This window comes from Heteronotia binoei, chromosome 6 (genome assembly GCF_032191835.1).
Source record: "Heteronotia binoei isolate CCM8104 ecotype False Entrance Well chromosome 6, APGP_CSIRO_Hbin_v1, whole genome shotgun sequence".
NCBI lineage: Eukaryota > Metazoa > Chordata > Lepidosauria > Squamata > Gekkonidae > Heteronotia > Heteronotia binoei.
The window spans coordinates 146,655,771-146,677,968 of NC_083228.1; the positions used below are offsets into that span (position 1 = coordinate 146,655,771).

The window sequence follows — 22,198 nt, forward strand, 5'->3', positions numbered from 1 at the left end:
GTTGCTCTTCCCAAAAACCAGTAAGGGTGGTTCCTGTGTCATAAGCGGAGTAGGTTCCAGAAACTTACGCACAACGGGCAAAATGAGCGATGAACTTGCTGATGAGCGGCCTCAATAAAACACTCTTGGGAAATGCTGGAGAAAAAAACGTTACCGCTTTCTCTTTGCATGCCCCCACTGCAACGGACATTCGTCTGGTTAAAATAGAAATCTGTTCTCGCCTCTGAAACAAGAGCAGGCCTGCGCCGTCCGCAGCCTCGAGCGAAACCACCAGGGGGCAACAGGAGGACTCCTGTTTAAATAGCGAGGCAGAGGCGCTGTCAGCTCCAGTGCAGGTGATTCTTCAGCCCAGCAAGTTGCTACAAAGACTTGTGGATTTTATAAAAACAGAAGGAGGAAGAGAAGTTTGCTTTGCTCCACCAGCGATAGAAGGACCGGCCGAGCTGCAGGGCTGATCCCAGACGTTCCAGCCTAGGAACCCACTTCGCTTCTTCCTCTTCTTCGCAGCCTTCAAGGAGCTCCAACGTTCTCAGACCAAGATGGCCAGCAGCGGCTTGCAGATGCTGGGCTTCATCCTGGCCTTCATCGGCTGGATCGGCATCGTGGTGAGCACGGCCATGCCCCAGTGGAAAATTTCCTCCTACGCCGGGGACAACATCGTGACAGCCCAGGCCATCTACGAGGGCCTCTGGATGTCGTGCGTCATGCAGAGCACCGGGCAAATGCAATGCAAAGTGTTCGACTCCCTGCTGAAACTAGATGGTGAGTAGCAAGCCAGGTGGGCTGTAGCGCTATGGGGTGGGGGGAGGCGCATGTGGAGGGGGTATGCCACTTCTCTGGGGGCACCTCCCAGAAAGGGCTCGCTAAATGCTTATTCTCGGGCACTTTGGCCTGTCTGAAATGTTGCATATTGACTGGCCTCCACTCCGTTAGTGGTGTTCCCTCTTGACACATGGGGGAGTGAGGCGGAGAGAGAGTGACTTGTTCAAGGCTGCCCAGAGAGTCGGTGAGAGAGGCGGCTCTTGAATACAGGCCTCCCACGGCTGAGCTGCGATGGCCGCGCGGTAACGCTGTTTCTGGATGAGATCCCTTGTATTTAAGGATGGCCTGCCGTTCCCATTTTGTCTGACAAAGTCTGCTTAAGAGCATACAAAAGCTTCCATTCTGAATAAAACTTTGTTGGTCTTCAAGGTGCGCTTGTCTACTGCTTTGTTCTAGTGCTTCAGACCAACCCGGCTGCCCGCCTGGATCGATCTAGTTTGCATCCCTGTTTTCAAGTTAGACAGTAGACGTCGCCCTCTGCTCTTTCTTATGTCTCACAGGATTAGGGCAGTGGATAGGATGGCAACTTTCCTTCTGGACCGCAGTATCTGTAGGAAGTCCAGCTTCCAAAGTTCTCTGATGATTCCTGCGCAATTCCAAAGGGTGCAGTATTTTGCCAAGGCAGTGAGCCCCTGATAAAGATACACCTGAATAAAGTTTAGTCCTATTGACTGGCGCCTGTCCCAGGAGAAGGATACGGTGTCCACTTAATCTCTTCTCCTGGGTGGGGTTCTTTTCGGGCCACCGATGTCAACTGAAAGGCTTCCCCAGGATTCTAGGATGCTCTGGTTAAAAGCCCAGGAGCCCTGCTAGAATTAGGAATGCCAACCTCCAGGCAGGGCCTGGAGACCTCTTGAAATCACAGCCGCTCTCCAGAGGACCAGTTCTCTGGATCAGTCCCCTTTGCTCTCAGGAGAAAATGGCCGCTTTGGAAGGGTGCCTTGAGCTCACCCCATGCTCCACCCCCAAATCTCTGCGAATTTCCCACCCTGGAGTTGCCAACCGTGGCTAGAATAAAGGCTGCAGCGTTCCTCTCGATGCGTGTGTGAATCACAGTGCTTTGGTGAGAGTTTTACAGGACTAAAGAAGACTCTCCCTGTGAATCAGTTCCCACAGCCTGCCGAAGCCGAGGGCCCTACGTTAATACGCTTCTCTGCAAATTCTTGGTTAGGAAGCTGAAAGAAATGAGGAGGTCTGGGCACCTCAGTTTCCCCCCCTTTTCCCCAAGTGAGCTGCCCATGAGAAAGTTACCCAACCTCGCCCACTCACAGCACTATCTGCCCACTGAGGGTACAAAGTTAGTCCATTCGTGTTTAATCTGCTGTTCTGTATTCTGGCTTGCTCGCGTTAACTCTCTGTAGCAAAGCTTGACTGTTACGTGTCGAAATGGTTTTACCTCAAGATAGAAACAGAGAGGAGGTTTGTGGCCACTTGCGCCTCCATGCTCAGTAACTCGAGAAGAAGTCAGTGCCGTGTGTCTCTTTGCATGGATTCTGTTTTCTGTTGGATCTTTCTTCCTAACCGGAATAATAATGTGGAGGTTTAGGGACAGAACCGAGCGATATAGAGGTGGTGTGCTTCCTTTTGAAATTCTTCCCCAAATCCTTCTGTGGAAATTTCGACACCAAACACCCAGCAGATATTCTCTGGCTATTTACATAGGTGCTTTTGTGTTTGTGTTTCTTATCCAAAGACATTACTAGAGCCCTTGGTAGCTGGTGGCTTCTTCCCCTGTGTAATTCCTGCGCAGGCAAAGACTGCTGGATGCCAGCCCTGGGAACAGGAGCTCGATCTTGGTAGGCGGGCGATTTCTCCAGGTCTCTTTGAAGTTGATCAACAGGGACTGGATCGAAGCCAAGAGACTCTAGAACTGCACCTGGCGAGGCAGCCGTGGCCAGTTTACATAACAGAGGATGGTTTGGGAATGAAACTGGCGAGCGGTGTGGATCCAGCGGGTGGGAAACGAAACCAAGGGTTTCCATCTGCGTTAAGGGTTTACTTGTCGCTGGTGGCAATTAGGAGAACCATTTAGTGAGAGCGTTTAACCAATCAGCAGTGGTCAAAGTTTGGAACTTGGCAAATTCCCTCCCATTATTTTCATGCTGTTCCTAGACAGAACATGCCTGGTGCCTTCCCTGTTTGTATCGATGTGCAGAGAGGAATTTTACAAACTCTCCCCCACCCCCTCATTGTAGCTACTGGAGCAAAAAAACAATTTTGGGACAGAAATGTGCACAGGGTCAGTTTGTTCTTTGTGGCATTCTCGCACCACAAATGTCCCCGAGTGGATGCTAACCTTCCTTTGCATGCTAGAAATAATGCACAGGGGGGCTTGTTACACACCTGTGCCCGTAAGGGGTACCTGCAGTTACGGGAATCTGTGCCATTGTGTGCACGTGGCACAGCGTTCATTTTACAGCTCATGCTCTCCCTCCCATGAATGCATGTGGGAAAGCGTCAGCCCAAAGATGTTTGCATGAGGGACCCCCATATATGTGACCTGGTCTCGTGCATGCAGGTTCACCTGCGTGAAACTCTGCACTAGCATGGTTTCAAATTTCAACCGAGTTCTAACTGAATATCAAAGAAGAGAACTGTCTCACACAGTGGCCAGCCAGTTCCTTTGGAGGTCGGTCTGAAGGGCATGGAGGCCGAGGCCTTCATAAGAACATAAGAAGAGCCTTGCTAGGTCGGACCAATGGCCCATCAATTCCAATATCCTGTCTCACACAGTAGCCAGCCAGTGCCTCTGGAGAGCCAAAAGTGCACAGAGGCTGAAGCCTTCCCCTGATGTTCGGGGAGGGATGGTGGCTCAGTGGTAGAGCATCTGCTTGGTAAACAGAAGGTCCCAGGTTCAATCCCCGGCATCTCCAACTCAAAAGGGTCCAGGCAAATAGGCGTGAAAAACCTCCGCTTGAGACCCTGGAGAGCCATGAATGGGGCTCTGGCTCAGTGGTAGAGCATCTGCTTGGTAAGCAGAAGGTCCCAGGTTCAATCCCCGGCATCTCCAACTAAAAAGGGTCCAGGCAAATAGGCGTGAAAAACCTCAGCTGTTCAAGGGGAGGAACAGTGGCTCAGTGGTAGAGCATCTGCTTGGTAAGCAGAAGGTCCCAGGTTCAATCCCCAGCATCTCCAACTAAAAAGGGTCCAGGCAATAGGTGTGAAAAACCTCAGCTTGAGACTCTGGAGAGCCGCTGCCAGTCTGAGTAGACAATACTGACTTTGATGGACCCAGGGGGATCTGATTAGGTATAAGGCAGTTTAGTATGTAATATGTTCAATATGTTGCCTCCTGAGTCCTGATACTGTTGTTTAGAGGCTTATTTTCTCTGAACATGATAGCAGGGAGGTTTCCTGCTGTGTGAGAACCCTCTCAGCCCCACCCACCTCACAGGGTGTCTGTTGTGGGGAGGAAGGGAAAGGAGATTGTGAGCTGCTCTGAGACTCTTCGGAGTGGAGGGCGGGATAGAAATCCAATATTTTCATCTACCTCACAGGGTGTTTGTTGTGGGGGAGGAAGGTAAAGGAGATTGTGAGCCACTCTGAGACTCTTCGGACTGGAGGGCGGGATATAAATCCAATAACTTCATCTACCTCACAGGGTGTCTGTTGTGGGGGAGGAAGGGAAAGGAGATTGTGAGCCGCTCTGAGACTCTTCGGAGTGGAGGGCGGGATATAAATCTAATATCTTCATCTACCTCACAGGGTGTCTGTTGTGGGGGAGGAAGGGAAAGGAGATTGTGAGCCGCTCTGAGACTCTTCGGACTGGAGGGCGGGATATAAATCCAGTATCTTCATCTACCTCACAGGGTGTCTGTTGTGGGGGAGGAAGGGAAAGGAGATTGAGAACCGTTCTGAGACTCTTGAGTGGAGGGTGGAATATAAGTCCAATGTCGTCGTCTTCTTCTTCCTCTGTACCACCACGACTAGTAGCAGAGAGCCTTGTGGGTGTGAAGCAGTGATACTGCTTTGTCGAAAGAGCTGATCCTTCGTGGCGCTGAAAATATTCAGAGGAGCTTCAAGTAACTTCTCTCTCCAGCTGAAGGCTTCATTGCTGACAGGAAGGGTGCTGAGATTCTGCTCACCTCAAAATGGCCTCCTTGAACTTGCCCCTTCTCTCCCTGCTCCCCTGGTGAGGGAAAGGCACACGGCACATGCTCAGAGGCCCTCGGGTGAAGGTTCTGAACCTCAGAGCTAGGAGATCTGCTCTCTGTGGAGTCAGCGACTGAGAGCGTTTTGGGGAGTGACTTTGTTACAGATTGTGTCTTTCTATTGCCAGCGTGTCCTAACCAGATTAGGCAGCTCTCCCTTTATCCAGTCCACCAACTCAAATACCAAAGAGGCTGACAAATGCTCAGCTTCTGTGTGCGAGATCCCCATTGCTCAATGCATGAAAGTTTCTGCGCAATGAACACCTGGATTTCTGCAAAACCTTTGAGTACAACAGGTCACGGCAGGTCCCCCTCTCCAGAGAGCCAGTTTGGTGTAGTGGTTAAGTGCACGTACTCTTATCCAGGAGAACTGAGTTTGATTCCCTCCACTTGCAGCTGCTGGAGTGATCTTGGGTCAGGCACAAGTTCTACCTCACAGGGTGTCTGTTGTGGGGAGGGGAAGGGAAAGGTGATTGTAAGCCACTCTGAGGCTCCTTTGGGTAGTGAAAGGCAGGGTATAAATCCAACCTCTTCTTCTACAATTTTATCCCTCTGTATAGGCTAAGTTGTACGTGACACTAAAGAGCTGCGATCAGTTCTCTGGGTGGAGTATAAATCCAATTTCTTCTTCTACTACTACTACTACTACTACTTCTCCTCATCTTCCTCCTTCTCCTCCTCCTTCTTCTACTTCTCCTCCTCTTTTTCCTCTTCTCCTCCTCCTCTTCCTTCTTCTACTCCTCATCTTCCTCCTCTCCTCCTCCTCCTCTTCTTCTACTTCTCCTCCTCTTCTTCCTCTCCTCCTCCTCCTCCTCTTCTTCTACTTCTCCTCATCTTCCTCCTTCTTATACTCCTCCTCCTCTTCTTCTTCTTCTACTTCTCCTCCTCTTCTTCCTCTTCTCCTCCTCCTCTTCCTTCTTCTACTTCTCCTCATCTTCCTCCTTCTCCTCCTCCTCCCCCTTCTACTTCTCCTCTTCTTCCTCTTCTCCTCCTCTTCTTCTTCTACTTCTCCTCATCTTCCTCCTTCTCCTCCTCCTCCTCTTCTTCTTCTACTTCTCCTCCTCTTCTTCCTCTTTTCCTCCTCCTCTTCTTCTACTTCTCCTCATCTTCCTCCTTCTTCTACTCCTCCTCCTCTTCTTCTTCTACTTCTCCTCCTCTTCTTCCTCTTCTCCTCCTCCTCTTCCTTCTTCTACTTCTCCTCATCTTCCTCCTTCTCCTCCTCCTCCTCCTTCTACTTCTCCTCTTCTTCCTCTTCTTCTTCTACTTCTCCTCATCTTCCTCCTTCTCCTCCTCCTCCTCCTTCTACTTCTCCTCTTCTTCCTCTTCTTCTTCTACTTCTCCTCATCTTCCTCCTTCTCCTCCTCCTCCCCCTTCTACTTCTCCTCTTCTTCCTCTCCTCCTCCTCCTCTTCTTCTACTTCTCCTCATCTTCCTCCTTCTTCTACTCCTCCTCCTCTTCTTCTTCTACTTCTCCTCCTCTTCTTCCTCTTCTCCTCCTCCTCTTCCTTCTTCTACTTCTCCTCATCTTCCTCCTTCTCCTCCTCCTCCTCCTTCTACTTCTCCTCTTCTTCTTCTACTTCTCCTCATCTTCCTCCTTCTCCTCCTCTTCTTCTTCTACTTCTCCTCCTCTTCTTCCTCTTCTCCTCCTCCTCTCCTTCTTCTACTTCTTCTCCTCTTCTTCTTCTACTTCTCCTCTTCTTCCTCTCCTCCTCCTCCTCTTCTTCTACTTCTCCTCATCTTCCTCCTTCTTCTCCTCCTCCTCCTCTTCTTCTTCTACTTCTCCTCCTCTTCTTCCTCTTCTCCTCCTCCTCTTCCTTCTTCTACTTCTCCTCATCTTCCTCCTTCTCCTCCTCCTCCTCCTTCTACTTCTCCTCTTCTTCCTCTTCTTCTTCTACTTCTCCTCATCTTCCTCCTTCTCCTCCTCCTCCTCTTCTTCTTCTACTTCTCCTCCTCTTCTTCTTCTACTTCTCCTCCTCTTCTTCCTCTTTTCCTCCTCCTCTTCCTTCTCCTTCTTCTTCTCATGCAGTAGGGTCAACTCAAAGGTGTTTTTACCCCATGAACTCCCTCTGCATGCTGGGATGGTGTCGCTGGCCCCGGAAGTCACCCGTTTGTTAAGGCAGGAGAGCTGCCTAGAAGCAATGCAAGGCACTAGGGAACTGGGACATTCCCCTTGAGCCTAGCCATGTGGGAGGGGCTATGGGTCAGAGATCGAGCATGAGCTTGTCACGTAGAAGTTCAGTGCCTTCCAGTAACTCCAGTCCAAAGGACCAGGCTGTAGATGATACGATTGAGTGGGAGAGGGGTGGTGGCTCAGCAGTAGAGCATCTGCTTGTCAGGCAGAAGGTCACCAGTTCAATCCCCGTCATCTCCAGCTAAAAGGATCAAGTAGGAGGTGATGGGAAAGACGTCTGCCTGGGACCTGGAAGAGCACCTGCCAACCTGAGTAGACAAGAGTGACTTTGATGGACCAAGAAGGGTCTGGTTCAGTAAGAGATAACTTCCGCTCTTCCTGTGGATTGAGCCAGTCCTCAGATCATCCTGGAGCAACCCAGGCTGCTCTTTCTGTCCTTCCAACAAGTCAACGAGGCAGCCGTAATTAAGATCCACTCCCTCCTCCTCTGATCTCCCACGAGATCATCAAGAAGATATTGGATTTATATCCCGCCCTCCTCTCCAAAGAGTCTCAGAGTGGCTCACAATCCCCTTTCCCTTCCTCCCCACAACAGACACCCTGTGAGGCGAGTGGGGCTGAGAGAGCTCTCTCAGAAGCTGCCCTTTCAAGGACAGAGTCTCAGAGCAGCCTACAATCTGCTTTCCCTTCCTCCCCCGCAACAGACACCCTGTGAGGTGGGTGGGGCTGAGAGGGCTCTCACAGCAGCTGCCCTTTCAAGGACAGAGTCTCAGAGCAGCCTACAATCTCCTTTCCCTTCCTCCCCCGCAACAGACACCCTGTGAGGTGGGTGGGGCTGAGAGGGCTCTCCCAGAAGCTGCCCTTTCAAGGACAGAGTCTCAGAGCAGCTCACAGTCTCCTTTACCTTCCTCCCCCACAACAGACACCCTGTGAGGTGGGTGGGGCTGAGCGAGCTCTGACAGCAGCTGCCCTTTCAAGTACAGCCTCTGCCAGAGCTATGGCTGACCCAAGACCATGTCAGCAGGTGCAAGTGGAGGAGTGGGGAATCAAACCCGGTTCTCCCAGATAAGAGTCCGCTCACTTAGCCACTACACCAAACTGGCTCTCAGAAGACAGACACCCTGTAAGGTGGGTGAAGCTGGAGAGGGCTCTCACAGCAGCTGCCCTTTCAAGGACAACCTCTGCCAGAGCTATGGCTGACCCAAGACCATGCTAGCAGGTGCAAGTGGAGGAGTGGGGAATCAAACCCGGTTCTCCCAGATAAGAGTCCACGCACTTAACCACTACACCAAACTGGCTCTCCAAGGCAGTTTCTTCTTGGGACTTGGGAAAGGGGATCATTTGCGATGATTATGAGGTAGGGGTGATTTGGCTGCATGAGTCACTGTTTCTCAGCGGCTGGGCGTGGTCACTGAACGTCCCGGTGCCTCCAGATTCGTACTCAGGAGGAACCTGTCTTGGTGCTGGGGCCACACCTGGATGGGGTGTACCTGCCCTCGGATGCTGCACGGGTGGAAATGAGGGCAGGCTCAGAACTCTCCTGTTGGAGAATGGCAGGCCAGCGTTCCCTCTGTGGAGCCCCTCATTCACCCAGGAAGCTCAGCTCAGCAGCAACCTGGAGCCGCTCAGGGTCTCGCACTGCCCAAAGCCCTTTTGAAGATGACAGCAGTTCTATTCTGCTCAGGATGTGAACTGCTCTGCTCAGGAGCGGGGGGTGGGTGGGGGGACATTACAGGGAATGTTGCTGCAGGCCACTCTAGACTCCTGAAAGCTCTTCTCCGCCAACTCTCTCCATGGCGACGTCGCTTCTCACTGGTCTTTTTGCCCCAGTTCAAAAGCCAACCAGCCATCTGGTTAAACCACACCATCAATGAGCTACAAAGAGCTACAATTGTGTTCAGTTTGGGGCACCACATTTTAAGAAGGATCTAGACAAGCTGGAAGGGGTCCAGAGGAGGGCGACGAAGATGGTGAGGGGTCTGGAGACCAAGTCCTATGAGGAAAGGTTGAAGGAGCTGGGCATGTTTAGCCTGGAGAGGAGGCAGCTGAGAGGTGATATGATCACCATCTTCAAGGACTTGAAGGGCTGTCCTATAGAGGATGGGGTGGAATTGTTTTCTGTGGCCCCGGAAGGTAGGACCAGAACCAATTGGTTGAATGTTTCTAGCACAACATTAGGAAGAACTTCCTGACCGTTAGAGCGGTTCCTCAGTGGAACAGGCTTCCTCGGGAGATGGTGGGCTCTCCTTCCTTGGAGGTTTTTAAACAGAGGCTAGAGGGCCATCTGACAGCAATGAAGATCCTGTGAATTTAGGGGGAGGTATTTGTGAGTTTCCTGCATTGTGCAGGGGGTTGGACTAGATGACCTTAGAGATACCTTCCAACTCTAGGATTCTAAGATAAGATCAGCAGTTCAAAATGTACCTTGTCCACACTGTAATGCGATAAATAGCAAGCATGTTAGAGTTGCCAACCTCCAGGCAGTGTAGGAGAAAAAAAGCAAGGTATTGTGGAAAAACCAGTATCAAATTATCATAGGTATAAATCGGGGTGGCCAAACTGTGGCTCGGGAGCCACATGTGGCTCTTTCACACATATTGTGTGGCTCTTGAAGCCCTCACCACCCCATTGGTTGGCAGCTTGGAGAATGCATTTAAAATTAAAGCTGCTTTCTTTGCACCTCTCCTTCCTCCACCTATTTTTCCTTCCTTCCTTCCTTCCTTCCTTCCTTCCTTCCTTCCTTCCTTCCTTCCTTCCTTCCTTCCTTCCTTCCTTCCTTTTTTCCTTCCTTCCTTCCTTCCTTCCTTCCTTCCTTCCTTCCTTCCTTCCTTCCTTCCTTCCTTCCTTCCTTCCGGCTCTCAAACATCTGCTCAAACATCTTCATGTCTAGTGGCTCTCAAACTCCTTTCGTTTATTCTATGTGGCTCTTATGTTTTATGTATTTTTAAGGTTTTTATGTATTTTATTGTATAATTATTAACGTATTTAAATTGATCTTTGTTAGCTTTTTTGTTGTTGTAAGCTGCCCTGAGCCCGCCTCGGTGGGGAGGGCGGGATATAAATCGAATAAAATAAATAAATAAAATAAAATAAATGTTAAGCAAGTTTGGCCATTCCAGCATTGTCTTCAGGGGAACGGATGTAGTCTGGGGATCAGTTATGATTCTGGGGGATCTCCAAGATGCACCAGGAGGTTTGCAAGCCCAAACCTCTATCATGTCACCCCTCAGTCAACGTTTCTCCAAGGTAAAGAGGCCCAAGCATTTTAACCTTTCTTCAAAGGGAAAGTGTTCCATACCTTTAATCATTCTAGTTGCCCTTTTCTGCACCTTTTCCAATGCTATAATATCCTTTTTGAGGTGCGGTGACCAGAATTGCACACAATATTCCAAATGAGACCGCACCGTCGATTTATACAGGGGCATTATGATACTGGCTGATTTGTTGCACAAAGGATTCATCGTGACTAGCTGTGCGCTAAGGAGACTGGTGCATAGCCACACTATATGACGACTTCATTTTCAATTTTTTATTGAAGGTGGAGAAAGAACATATCATGAACTCCTTAGTAATGGGTGTGGTGCTGATTGTCATGAATAAAGCAAGCCTAGCGGCTGGCAGGCTTATTTATTTGGATAATTTAGACTTTGCTTTTCTCTCCAAATGTCTGCGAGGCTTGGATGAAAGCGCTTTGTTGCTTACGGCACCCCGATTTTGACCCACACAGCTCCCTGCAGAAATGAGGAATCCATGGGACATGACATGTTGTGCAATTCTACTCTCCCCGCTTTCTCATTCAGCTCCGAAATCCCTGTTTTGTTTTCCCTTTTGTAAACTGAATGCAAATCATTTTATGTTTCCCCAGGGCTGAATTAGCCAGTGTTACAAAGTTTTTAATCCAGTGGAGGGCCTATAATTGCAACAAAGTTATATCCAGGGTATGAGCTTCTTTGTGCACGCACACTTCCTCAGATAGATAGAAATGGAAGATAACTAACTAAATTTATAGGCAGAGGCAGAACAGCAAATTAGCATGTAACACGATGAAGACGTTTTAAGATCTGTGGAGACAAAACAGGAATGACAAGTTAAGTATATAGGGTCAACACAGTACTTTGGATTTAATTAAGGGGGAACAACAGTGAAGCAATAAACATGTCAAGAAACAGGAGATGAATGTGTAAGAGAACCCTTTCTAATTGTGGGACGTTAACTGAGATGTTCCTTTCATCCTCTCTCAGGCAGAAAAGATTCTCTTACACCTTCATCTTCTATTTTGACATATTTATTGCTTCACTGTTGTTCCCCCTTAATGAAATCCAAACAACTGTTGATCAGTTGTAATAGCGGGAGATCTCCAGCCACCACTGAAAGGTTGGAATCCCTGCAGTGGCATAATGAAACATGTATCCCAGCCGTCTGCAGCAGGGGAGATGACTTGTGTCCCCCCCTAGGCAAGTGCTGGTACCCAGGGGGCCAGCAGAATCACCATCTTGGGTTATCTTGGCGGCAGCTGGCCATGGCACGTGCGTAGAGGATCTCCTGGAATGTATGCAGGGAGGTGAAATATCTTGTACACCAGCCCTGGATATGCAGATCCTGTGAATTTAACTTAAATATTTTAACTTAATTAACTGGTTTTTATGTTTAATTTCTTTAATTGTTAAATTTTAAAGTTTTATCCTTTGTTAAATATGTGAAATGTTGTTAGCCGCCCTGAGCCGCCTAGGCGGGGAGGGCGGGATATAAATGTAAATATAAATAAATAAATAAATAAATAAATTTAGGGGGAGGTATTGGTGAGTTTCCTGCATTTTGCAGGGGGTTGGACTAGATAACCCTGGATGTCCCTTCCAACTCTATGATTCTATTATATTAAAACAGTGGGAAAAATCCCTTTTGAATCATTCCATTTTGTGTAGCGTCCTTGACAGGTAAGAGAGGCAGTTTGGTGCAGTGGTTAAAGTGCACAGATTCTTATCTGGGAGAACTGGGTTTGACTCCCCACTCCTCCACTTGCAGCTGCTGCTGGAATGTCCTTGGGTCAGACATAGCTTTTGTAGGAATTGTCCTTGAAAGGGCAGCTTTTGTCATGGCTCTCTCAGCCCCACCCACCTCACAGAGTGTCTATGGTGGGGAAGGAAGGTAAAGGAGATTGTGAGCTGCTCTGAGACTCTGAGATTCAGAGTGGAGGGCACGATATAAATCCAATATCATCATCTTCTTCTGTTTGTCAGCCCTCCATGGTAAACTCTTGGCAGTTGTGTGAGACAGGATGCTGGATTCAATGGGCTTTCAGTGGTATGGTCCTGCAGGACTCTTCTTAGGTAAAAACCAAATGGAAAACTCCAATGTGAAATATTATACTTCGGACTCAGAGCCCCTTTATGGTGTTGCGGAGCCCACATAGAATTACAACTGACCTCCAGACAGCAGAGATCAGTTCCCCTGGAAGAAAACAGCACCTCCAATGAGTGGACTCCGTGATTAATTACCACAGAGACTTGGAGAAGCAGACATCCTAGAGGCACCTCACCGCTGAGCTCTCTCTCCTCCAAACTCCACCTTCCCCAGTAACAAATCCCCAAATCTCTGGGAATATCGCATAGCAGAGTTGGCAACCGTATGGAGGGGAATTGGAGGGCTGCCAGCTGTACAAATACTTGGGGGTCTTGAAAGCAGAGCCTGGGGAAGACAGAGTTTGGGGAGGGGAGGGAGTCCACAGAACCCACCCTCCAAAGCAGCCATTTTCTGCAGGGGAACTGATCTCTGTAGTCTGGAGATCAGGTGTAAAATCATAGAGTTGGAAGGGACCTCCAGGGCCATCTAGTCCAACCCCCTGCGCAATGCAGGAAACCCATGAATACCTCCCCCTAAATTCACAGGATCTTCATTGCTGTCAGATGGCCATCTAGCCTCTGTTTCAAAACCTCCAAGGAAGGAGAGCCCAACACCTCCCGAGGAGGAAGCCTGTTCCACTGAGGAACCAGTCTAAACTCACATATACCTCCCCCTAAATTCACAGGATCTTCATTGCTGTCAGGTGGCCATCTAGCCTCTGTTCAAAAACCTCCAAGGAAGGAGAGCCCACTACCTCCCAAGGAGGAAACCTGTTCCACTGAGGAATCGCTCTAACGGTCAGGAGGTTCTTCCTAATGTTGAGCCAGAAACTCTTTTGATCTAATTTCAACCCATTGGTTCTGGCCCTACCTTCTGGGGCCACAGAAAACAATTCCACACCATCCTCTATGTGACAGCCCTTCATGTCCTCTTGAAGATGGGGATCATATCACCTCTCAGCCGCCTCCTCTCCAGGCTAAACATCCCCAGCTCCTTCAACCTTTCCTCATAGGACTTGGTCTCCAGACCCCTCACCATCTTCGTCACCCTCCTCTGGATCCGTTCCAGCTTGTCTAGATCCTTCTTAAAATGTGGTGCCCAAAACTGAACACAAGACTCCAGGTGAGGTCTTACCAGAGCAGAGTAAAGCGATACCATCTCTTCACGTGATCTGGACTCTATGCTGTAATAGAGGAAGATCACAGAGGCAGTCTGAGGAACTGCTTAAGAGCAAAGTGACTCCAGTCTGGAGAACTGGGTTTGATTCCCCACTCCTCCTCCACATGAAGACAGCTGGGCGACCTTGGGTCAGTCACAGGTCTTTCAGAGGTCTCTCAGCCTCTAAACACAAGTCTAGCTCACTACTAGCATAGCCCAAAGAGCTGACACTTGCGGCTGCCGGACAGTCTTAGGATCTCCTGGCTATTCTACACACAATGCCATACAATATTTGTTACTTGTTATTAGTGAGGGATCTCCAAGACCCGCCTGGAGGTTGGCAACCGTATGGATTTGGCACAAAGGGGGTGCCTCTCAAGTTGTTTTGTGTGTTTCCGAGGGGAGACCCTAATGCTGTTACCAGCTGCCTCTGGGGTTTGGGATAGAGTTGGCAAGCCCCAGGAGGGGGCAGGAAATCCCCTGGTTTGGAGGCCGTCCCCCTGCTTTGAGGGAGGGAGGGAAATGTCTGCTGGGCTCTCCATTATTTCCTATGGAGACCTATTCCCATAGGGTATAATGGAAAATTGATACATGGGTATCTGGGGCTTGGGGTGGGCTGTTTTTTGCAGTAGATGCACCGGATTTTCAGCATCGCATCTGGTGCCTCTCTTCAAAACACTCTCCAAGTTTCAAAATGGTTGGGCCAGGGGGTCCAACTGTAGGAGCCCCCCAAAAAGGTGCCCCTGTCCTTCATTATTTCCAAAAGGAAGGAAGGCATTTAAAAGGAGTGTGGTCCCTTTCAATGCGATGGCCAGGACTCCCTTCGGAGTTCAGTTACGCTCGTCACACCCCCACTCCTGGCTCCACCCCCAAAGCCCCCTGGCTCCACCCCCAAAGTCTCCTGGCTCCACCCCCAAAGTCCCCAGATATTTATTGAGTCGGACCTGGCAACACTCATTTGGGACAAGCAGAGGGGAAGATTTGGCAGGGGGCCCCACTTAGGCGAGGCTGTCTGCTGATTCCCCCCCCCCCAATGCAGCCGTTCAAGCAGCCCAGGGTCCTGCAGCCCCCTCCCCTCCTTCTAGCCTAGAAGTTCTAGGACGCAGGCACCACCCAGGAGCATCCAATCCCAAGCTGTGCGCTTTGATGTTCAGGCAAGCCTCTGCAGGCCTCTATTGAGCCCTGCCCCTGTGTGGAATTCCCACCCGCCTTCCCTTTCCACAGCCAGACCCGGGGTCTGCCCTCCTCCTCCTCCCCACCCAGCGCTTCTTTCTGTGCACACGCCCCACACATGTTCTCCCAAGGATCTCTGCTGACAAAGGAATCCGGGGCGAGGCTGTGGATAGACCCAGGGGCGGGACATGGAAGGCTGCAGCCGGGCTCAAGCAAAGCCGCTGGGGCTGAAAAGCAGTGCCCGTCCCTCTCTCCACAGGGCGCAAGGGACTAGGGTTGCCAGTGCACGGGATGGAGAAGGTAGAGAAAGAAGTCCTTTTCTCCCTTTCTCACAGTACAAGAACTTGCGGGCATTCCATGAAATTGCTGAGCAGTCGGGTTAGAACGGAGAAAAGGAAGTCCTTCTTCACCCAAAGGGTGATTAACATGTGGAATTCACTGCCACAGGAGGTGGTGGCGGCTACAAGCATAGCCAGCTTCAAGAGGGGGTTTAGATAAAAATATACAAGCATAGCCAGCTTCAAGAGGGGGTTAGATAAAAATATGGAGCAGAGGTCTATCAGTGGCTATTAGCCACAGCATCTTATTGGAACTGTCTGGGGCAGTGATGCTCTGTATCCTTGGTGCTTGGGAGGGGGGGGGGCAAAGTGGAAGGGCTTCTAGCCCCACTTGTGAACCTCCTAATGGCACTTGTGTTTTTTTTGGCCACTGTGTGACACAGAGTGTTGGACTGGATGAGCCATTGGCCTGATCCAACATGGCTTCTCTTAGGTTCTTATGTCCAACTCAAGAAATATCTGGGGACTTTGGGGGTGGAGCAAGGATGTGACAACTAGCACAACTAGCACAAAGGGAGTTCTGGCCATCACAGTTAAAGGGACCACACTCATTTTAAATGCCTTCCCTCCATTGGAAATAATGAAGGATAGGGGCACCTTCTTTCGGAGCTCACAGAATTGGACCCCCTGGTGCAATCTTTCTGAAACTTAGAGGATATTTTGGGGAGAAATGCTGGATGCTATGCTAAAAATCTGGTGCCTCGACCTCAAAAAACAGCTCCCCCAGAGCCCCACTTACCTACGGATCAATTCTCCATTATATCCTATGGGAATCTGTCTCCAAAGGGAATAATGGAGTGCCCAGCAGACATTTCCCTCCCCCTCTGATGACCCTCAAGGGGGGGAGGGGCCCTCCAGACTGGGGGATCCCCTGCCCCCCACCTGGGGATTGTCAAAATGGAGAGCTCACGGGTATAAATAGGGCGGATAAATATAAAACAATCTGTGAGGGTTTTTACTAATGCATGTATTTGGCCACCTGGGGTCTGGCAGCCCTACAAGGGAGGGGGAGGATAAGCTTTCACAAGTCCAAGCTCCTTCGAGCCAGTTTGGTGTAGTGGTTAAGTGTGCGGACTCTTATCTGGGAGAACCGGGTTTGATTCCCCACTCCTCCACTTGCACCTGCTAGCATGGCCTTGGGTCAGCCATAGCTCTGGCAGAGGTTGTCCCTGAAAGGGCAGCTGCTGTGAGAGCCCTCTCCAGCCCCACCCACCTCACAGGGTATCTGTTGTGGGGGAGGAAGGTAAAGGAGATTGTGAGCCGCTCTGAGACTCTTCGGAGTGGAGGGCGGGATATAAATCCAATATCTTCTATCTTCATCTTCGTCAGATACAAGAAGGAATGAAGGTCTCTGGGTCTCTATATCCTGGTCAGAAGGTGGGAAAGAAGTCGAAGAAGATATTCCACATGTTAATCACCCTTTGTTTGAAGAAGAACTGCCTCTTATCCATTCTAACCCAACTGCTCAGCAATTTCATTGAGGCCTTTCACATCCCCTGATCCTTTTTTGCTGGTGATGCTGGGGACTGAACTGGGGACCTTCTTCTAAGGCTGCAGTATTGGTGCTCTTAATAGCCAATGAATCATAGAATCCTAGAGTTGGAAGGGACCTCCAGGGTCATCTAGTCCAACCCCCTGCACAATGCAGGAAACTCACAAACACCTCCCCCTAAATCCACAGGATCTTCATTGCTGTCTGATGGCCATCTAGCCTCTGTTTAAAAACCTCCAAGGAAGGAGAGCCCACCACCTCCCAAGGAGGAAGCCTGTTCCACTGAGGAACCACTATAACAGTCAGGAAGTTCTTCCTCATGTTCAGCTGGAAACTCTTTTGATTTCATTCCAACCCATTGGTTCTGGTCCTACCTTCCGGGGCAGGCCTTCCGAATCAGTAGGGCAGGCCTGTGGCTCAGCAGGAAGAGCCTCTGCTTGGCATGCAGAAGGTCCCAGGTTCAGTCCCCGGCATCTCCAGGTCGAAGGATTGGGGATCAGGTGACATGAAAGAACTCTGCCTGGGCGGGGGCTCTTTTTCTAGCAGGAGCTCCTCTGCATATTAGGCCATGCCCCCGATGTAGCCAATCCTCCAAGAGCTTAGAGGGCTCTCAGTGCAGGGCCTACTGTAAGCTCCAGGAGGATAGGCTACATCAGGGGGGTGCGGCCTAATATGCAGAGGAGCTCCTGAAAAAGAGCCCAGTTCCTGAAAAGTTGCTGCCAGTCAGAGCAGACAATGCTGATCTTGACAGACAGATGCTCAGGCTCAATACAAGGCAGCATTATGTGATCTTCCATGGGCAGAGGCTGCATACCTCTGGGAGGTGCTGCGGATGGGGTGAGGACTCCCCACTTTCATTCCCTGCTGTTGAGCTTCCAGAAGCACCCAGATCCTGGATTGAGTAGGCAACTGGTCCGTGGGACCTTGTCCTGCTGGGTGAGCTCCAAGACAGGAGGCAGAGCTGGCAACGTGGAGTGCTGTGTGCAATTGGAGAGCCAGTTTGGTGTAGTGGTTAAGTGTGTGGACTATTATCTGGGAGAACCGGGTTTGATTCCCCACTCCTCCACTTGCACCTGCTAGCATGGTCCTTGGGTCAAGCCATGCTCTGGCAGAGGTTGTCCTTGAAAGGGCAGCTGTTGTGAGAGCCCTCTCCAGCCCCACCCACTCACAGGGTGTTTGTTGTGGGGGAGGAAGGTAAAGGAGGTTGTGAGCCGCTCTGAGACTCTTCGGAGTGGAGGCGGGATATAAATCCAATATCTTCTTCTTCTTCAATTCCGGTCACCAGTACCACAGTTCAAAAATAATATTATGCAATGGGGGGGGAAAAGTGCAAAAAATGGCAACTAGAAGGATTCAAGGGTTGGAACAATTCCCTATGAAGAAAGTTAAAATGCTTGGGGCTCTTTCGCTTGGAGAAACGTCCACTGAGGAGGGACATGAGAGAGGTTTTCAAGATTATGCATAGAATTGAGAAGGTAGAGAAAGAAGTACTTTTCCTCCTTTCTCACAATACGAGAACTCATGGGCACTAAATGAACCGGGTTTGATTCCCCACTCCTCCACTTGCAGCTTCTGGAATGGCCTTGGGGTCAGCCATAGCTCTGGCAGAGGTTGTCCTCGAAAGGGCAGCTGCTGTAAGAGCCCTCTCAGCCCCACCCACCTCACAGGGTGTCTGTTGTGGGGGAGGAAGGAAAGGAGATTGTAGGCTGCTCTGAGACTCTGTCCTTGAAAGGGCAGCTGCTGTGAGAGCCCTCAGCCCCACCCACCTCACAGGGTGTCTGTTGTGGGGAAGAAGGTAAAGGAGATTGTGAGCCGCTCTGAGACTCTGTCCTTGAAAGGGGCAGCTGCTGTGAGAGCCCTCTCAGCCCCACCCACCTCACAGGGTGTCTGTTGTGGGGGAGGAAGGGAAAGTTGATTGTAGGCCACTCTGAGGCTCTGTCCTTGAAAGGGCAGCTTCTGGGAGAGCCCTCTCAGCCCCACTCACCTCACAGGGTTTCTGTTGTGAAGGAGGAATGGAAAGGAGATTGTAGGCTGCTCTGAGACTCTGTCCTTGAAAGGGCAGCTTCTGGGAGAGCCCTCTGAGCCCCACCCACCTCAACAGGGTGTCTGTTGTGGAGAGGAAGGGAAAGGAGATTGTAGGCCGCTCTGAGACTCTGTCCTTGAAAGGGCAGCTTCTGGAGAGCTCTTTCAGCCCCACCCGCCTCACAGGGTGTCTGTTGTGGAGGAGGAAGGGAAAGGAGATTGTGAACCGCTCTGAGACTCTGAGATTCAAAGCTGAGGGTGAGATATAAATCCAATATCTTCTTCTTCCAAAGAAGCCATTTTCCCCCTGTGGAGCTGGACTCTGGAACCAGTTGTGATTCCTGGGGACCTCCAGGACCTACCTGGAGGTTGGCAACACTACAGCCAACCCACTCACTGGTGAAATATACTTGTGGTGACCCTTGAATACAAGACAAGGAAGGGTGTGTTTGTGTGGGTGCGCGCATTTTTCTGTGCAAGAGCTGCACCCTCAGAACAATCTTTCAAAGCAGATCTCGCTCTCTGCAGGACATCTTTTACAGCCAATTACCCGTTTTATGGCTGTTTCCCTTGCGCTGCTGTTCCAAGAAGAATCACAGGCATGACCCAACACTGGCCTGCGGCAGCTGAATCATCCACCACTTTCCAAATAACTTTTGGGGAACATCAATAGCAGTTGGGAGAGGACAGAGGAGAGTGTGGAAGGCACTCTATGAGCCCCAAAAGAAGGTGTCCCTATCCTCCATTCGTTCCAAAGAAGGGAAGGCATGTTCCGCTTAGCCCTTTGGCTGCTCCCAGCTCCCTCCCTCCGGCCTAGGGTTGCCAAGTCCTATTCAAGAAATATCTGGGGACTTTGGGGGTGGAGCCAGGAGACTTTGGGGGTGGAGCCAGGAACAAGGGTGGTGACAAGCACAATTGAACTCCAAGGGAATTCTGGACATCACATTTCAAGGGAATGAACACCTTTTAAATGCCTTCCTTCCATAGGAAATAATGAAGGATAGGGGCACCTTCTTTGGGGGCACATAGAATTGAACCCCCTGGTCCAATCTTTCTGAAACTTGGGGGGGTATTTTGGGGAGAGGTACCAGATGCTACGCTGCAAATTTGGGGCCTCTACCTCAAAAAACAGCCCCCCCCCAGAGTCCCAGATACCCGCAGATCCATTCTCCATTATTTTCTATGGGAATAAAACTCCCTAGGGAATAAAAGAGTTCCCAGCAGATATTTCCCTCCCCCCCCCCGCTTTCTGATGACCCTGAAGTGGGGGGAGGGGCCTCCAAACCAGGGGATCCCCTGCCCCCACCTGGGGATTGGCAACCCTACTCCAGCCTCCAGTGTAATTTCATGGGAACGCTGAAGAAGCGAAAGAGTTCTGCCCTTGCACTGCATTCTGCCTGGCAGGTGGCAGCTCAGTTTCGTCGAGATCCGGAGGCCTGGGAGGGAAGCTCTTTTGCCTCACTGGCATCTTGCAGCCCTTGCAAAAGATAAGAAACGTGTTAAGTCTGCAATAGCAAGAACGACGACCGCAGCAATACTTCAGAGGGACTCCAAGGAAGCAAGGTGCCATGTGTACTTAGGGTTGCCAATCCCCAGCTGGGGGCAGAGGATCCCCTGGTTTAGATGCCCCCCCCCCCCGCTTCAGGGTCATCAGAATTTCTGCTGGACACTCCATTATTCCCCATGGAGACTGATTCCCATAGGGAATAATGGAGAATTGATCTGTGGGTATCTGAGGGCTCTGTGGGCAGCTGTTTTTTGAGGTAGAGGCACCAAATTTTTAGCAGAGCATCCAGTGCCTCTCTTCAAAATATCACCGAAGTTCAAAAGGATTGGACCAGGGGGGTCCAATTCTATAAGCCCCCCAAAGAAGGTGCCTCTATCCTTCATTATTACCTATGGATGGGAGGCACTTAAAAGGTGTGAAGTCTCTTTAAATGTGATGGCCAGAACCAGGGGGGTTTTTTAGCAGGAACACACAGCTGCTTAGTGGCAGGGGGTGTGGCCTAATATTCAAATGAGTCCCTGCTGGGCTTTCTTTGGTAGAAAACTCCCTTTGGAGTTCAATTATGCTTGTTACAACCTTGCTCCTGACTCCACCCCCAGGAGCAGTAAAATCTATTTGGAAAGTGCACTCAAAGCAGATTGAAAGTGCATTATTTAGTGTGTGCGATTTGTACATGGTAAAATCCAGTTGGAAAGGGCATTATTTAGTGCGTGAGATTTGCACATGGTAAAATCCAGTTGGAAAGGGCATTATTTAGTGCGTGTGATTTGCACATGGTAAAATCCAGTTGGAAAGGGCATTATTTAGTGCGTGAGATTTGCACATGGTAAAATTCAGTTGGAAAGGGCATTATTTAATGCGTGTGATTTCCACATGGTAAAATCCAGTTGGGAAGGGCATTATGTAGTGTGTGCGATTTTCACATGGTAAAATCCAGTTGGAAAGGCATTATGTAGTGTGTGCGATTTCCACATGGTAAAATCCAGTTGGGGAAGGGCATTATGTAGTGTGTGTGATTTGCACATGGTAAAATCCAGTTGGAAAGGGGCATTATGTAGTGTGTGCGATTTCCACATGGTAAAATCCAGTTGGAAAGGGCATTATGTAGTGTGTGCGATTTCCACATGGTAAAATCCAGTTGGAAAGGGCATTATGTAGTGTGTGCGATTTCCACATGGTAAAATGCTGTAGTGCGTGCGATTTGCACATGGTAAAAATCCAGTTGGAAAAGGGCATTATGTAGTGTGTGCGATTTCCACATGGTAAAATCTAGTTGGAAAGGGCATTATGTAGTGTGTGCGATTTCCACATGGTAAAATCCAGTTGGGAAGGGCATTATTTAGTGTGTGTGATTTGCACATGGTAAAATCCAGTTGGAAAGGGCATTATTTAGTGTGTGTGATTTGCACATGGTAAAATCCAGTTGGGAAGGGCATTATTTAGTGTGTGTGATTTGCACATGGTAAAATCCAGTTGGGAAGGGCATTATGTAGTGTGTGCGATTTCCACAATGGTAAAATCCAGTTGGGAAGGGCATTATTTAGTGTGTGTGATTTGCACATGGTAAAATCCAGTTGGAAAGGGCATTATTTAGTGTGTGTGATTTGCACATGGTAAAATCCAGTTGGGAAGGGGCATTATTTAGTGTGTGTGATTTGCACATGGTAAAATCCAGTTGGGAAGGGCATTATGTAGTGTGTGCGATTTCCACATGGTAAAATTCCAGTTGGAAAGGGCATTATGTAGTGTGTGCGATTTCCACATGGTAAAATCCAGTTGGAAAGGGCATTGAAAGTGCATTATTTAGACCAGGGGTGCCAAACTTGCTTAATGTAAGAGCCACACAGAATAGAAGTGATGTGTTTGAGAGCCACAATACATGAACGTCAGATGTTTGAGAGCTGCGAGGGAGAGAGGGAAGGAGGGAAGGAAGGAAGGAAGGAAGGAATTTAGGGGAGGAAAGCAACTTTAAATGGTGCCAGCTGGCTTGGCTTGGTGAATTGATTTGAAGAGACAAATACCTTCTCCATGCCAGCCAACAGGGCAATGGCGGGCTTCAAGAGCC

The 22,198-nt window shown here is 49.7% G+C and overlaps 1 protein-coding gene across 1 annotated transcript in view; it reads left to right on the forward strand.

Moving 5' to 3' along the window:
* The first annotated feature begins 432 nt into the window (after window positions 1-432).
* CLDN1 (claudin 1) overlaps window positions 433-22,198 on the forward strand; it is a 44,812-nt gene continuing 23,046 nt past the window's right edge. Inside the window, exon 1 of the mRNA XM_060240940.1 lies at window positions 433-762. Within this exon, the coding sequence (XP_060096923.1) occupies window positions 540-762 (223 nt within the window). The 5' untranslated portion in view covers window positions 433-539. The remainder of the gene's footprint in view (window positions 763-22,198) is intronic.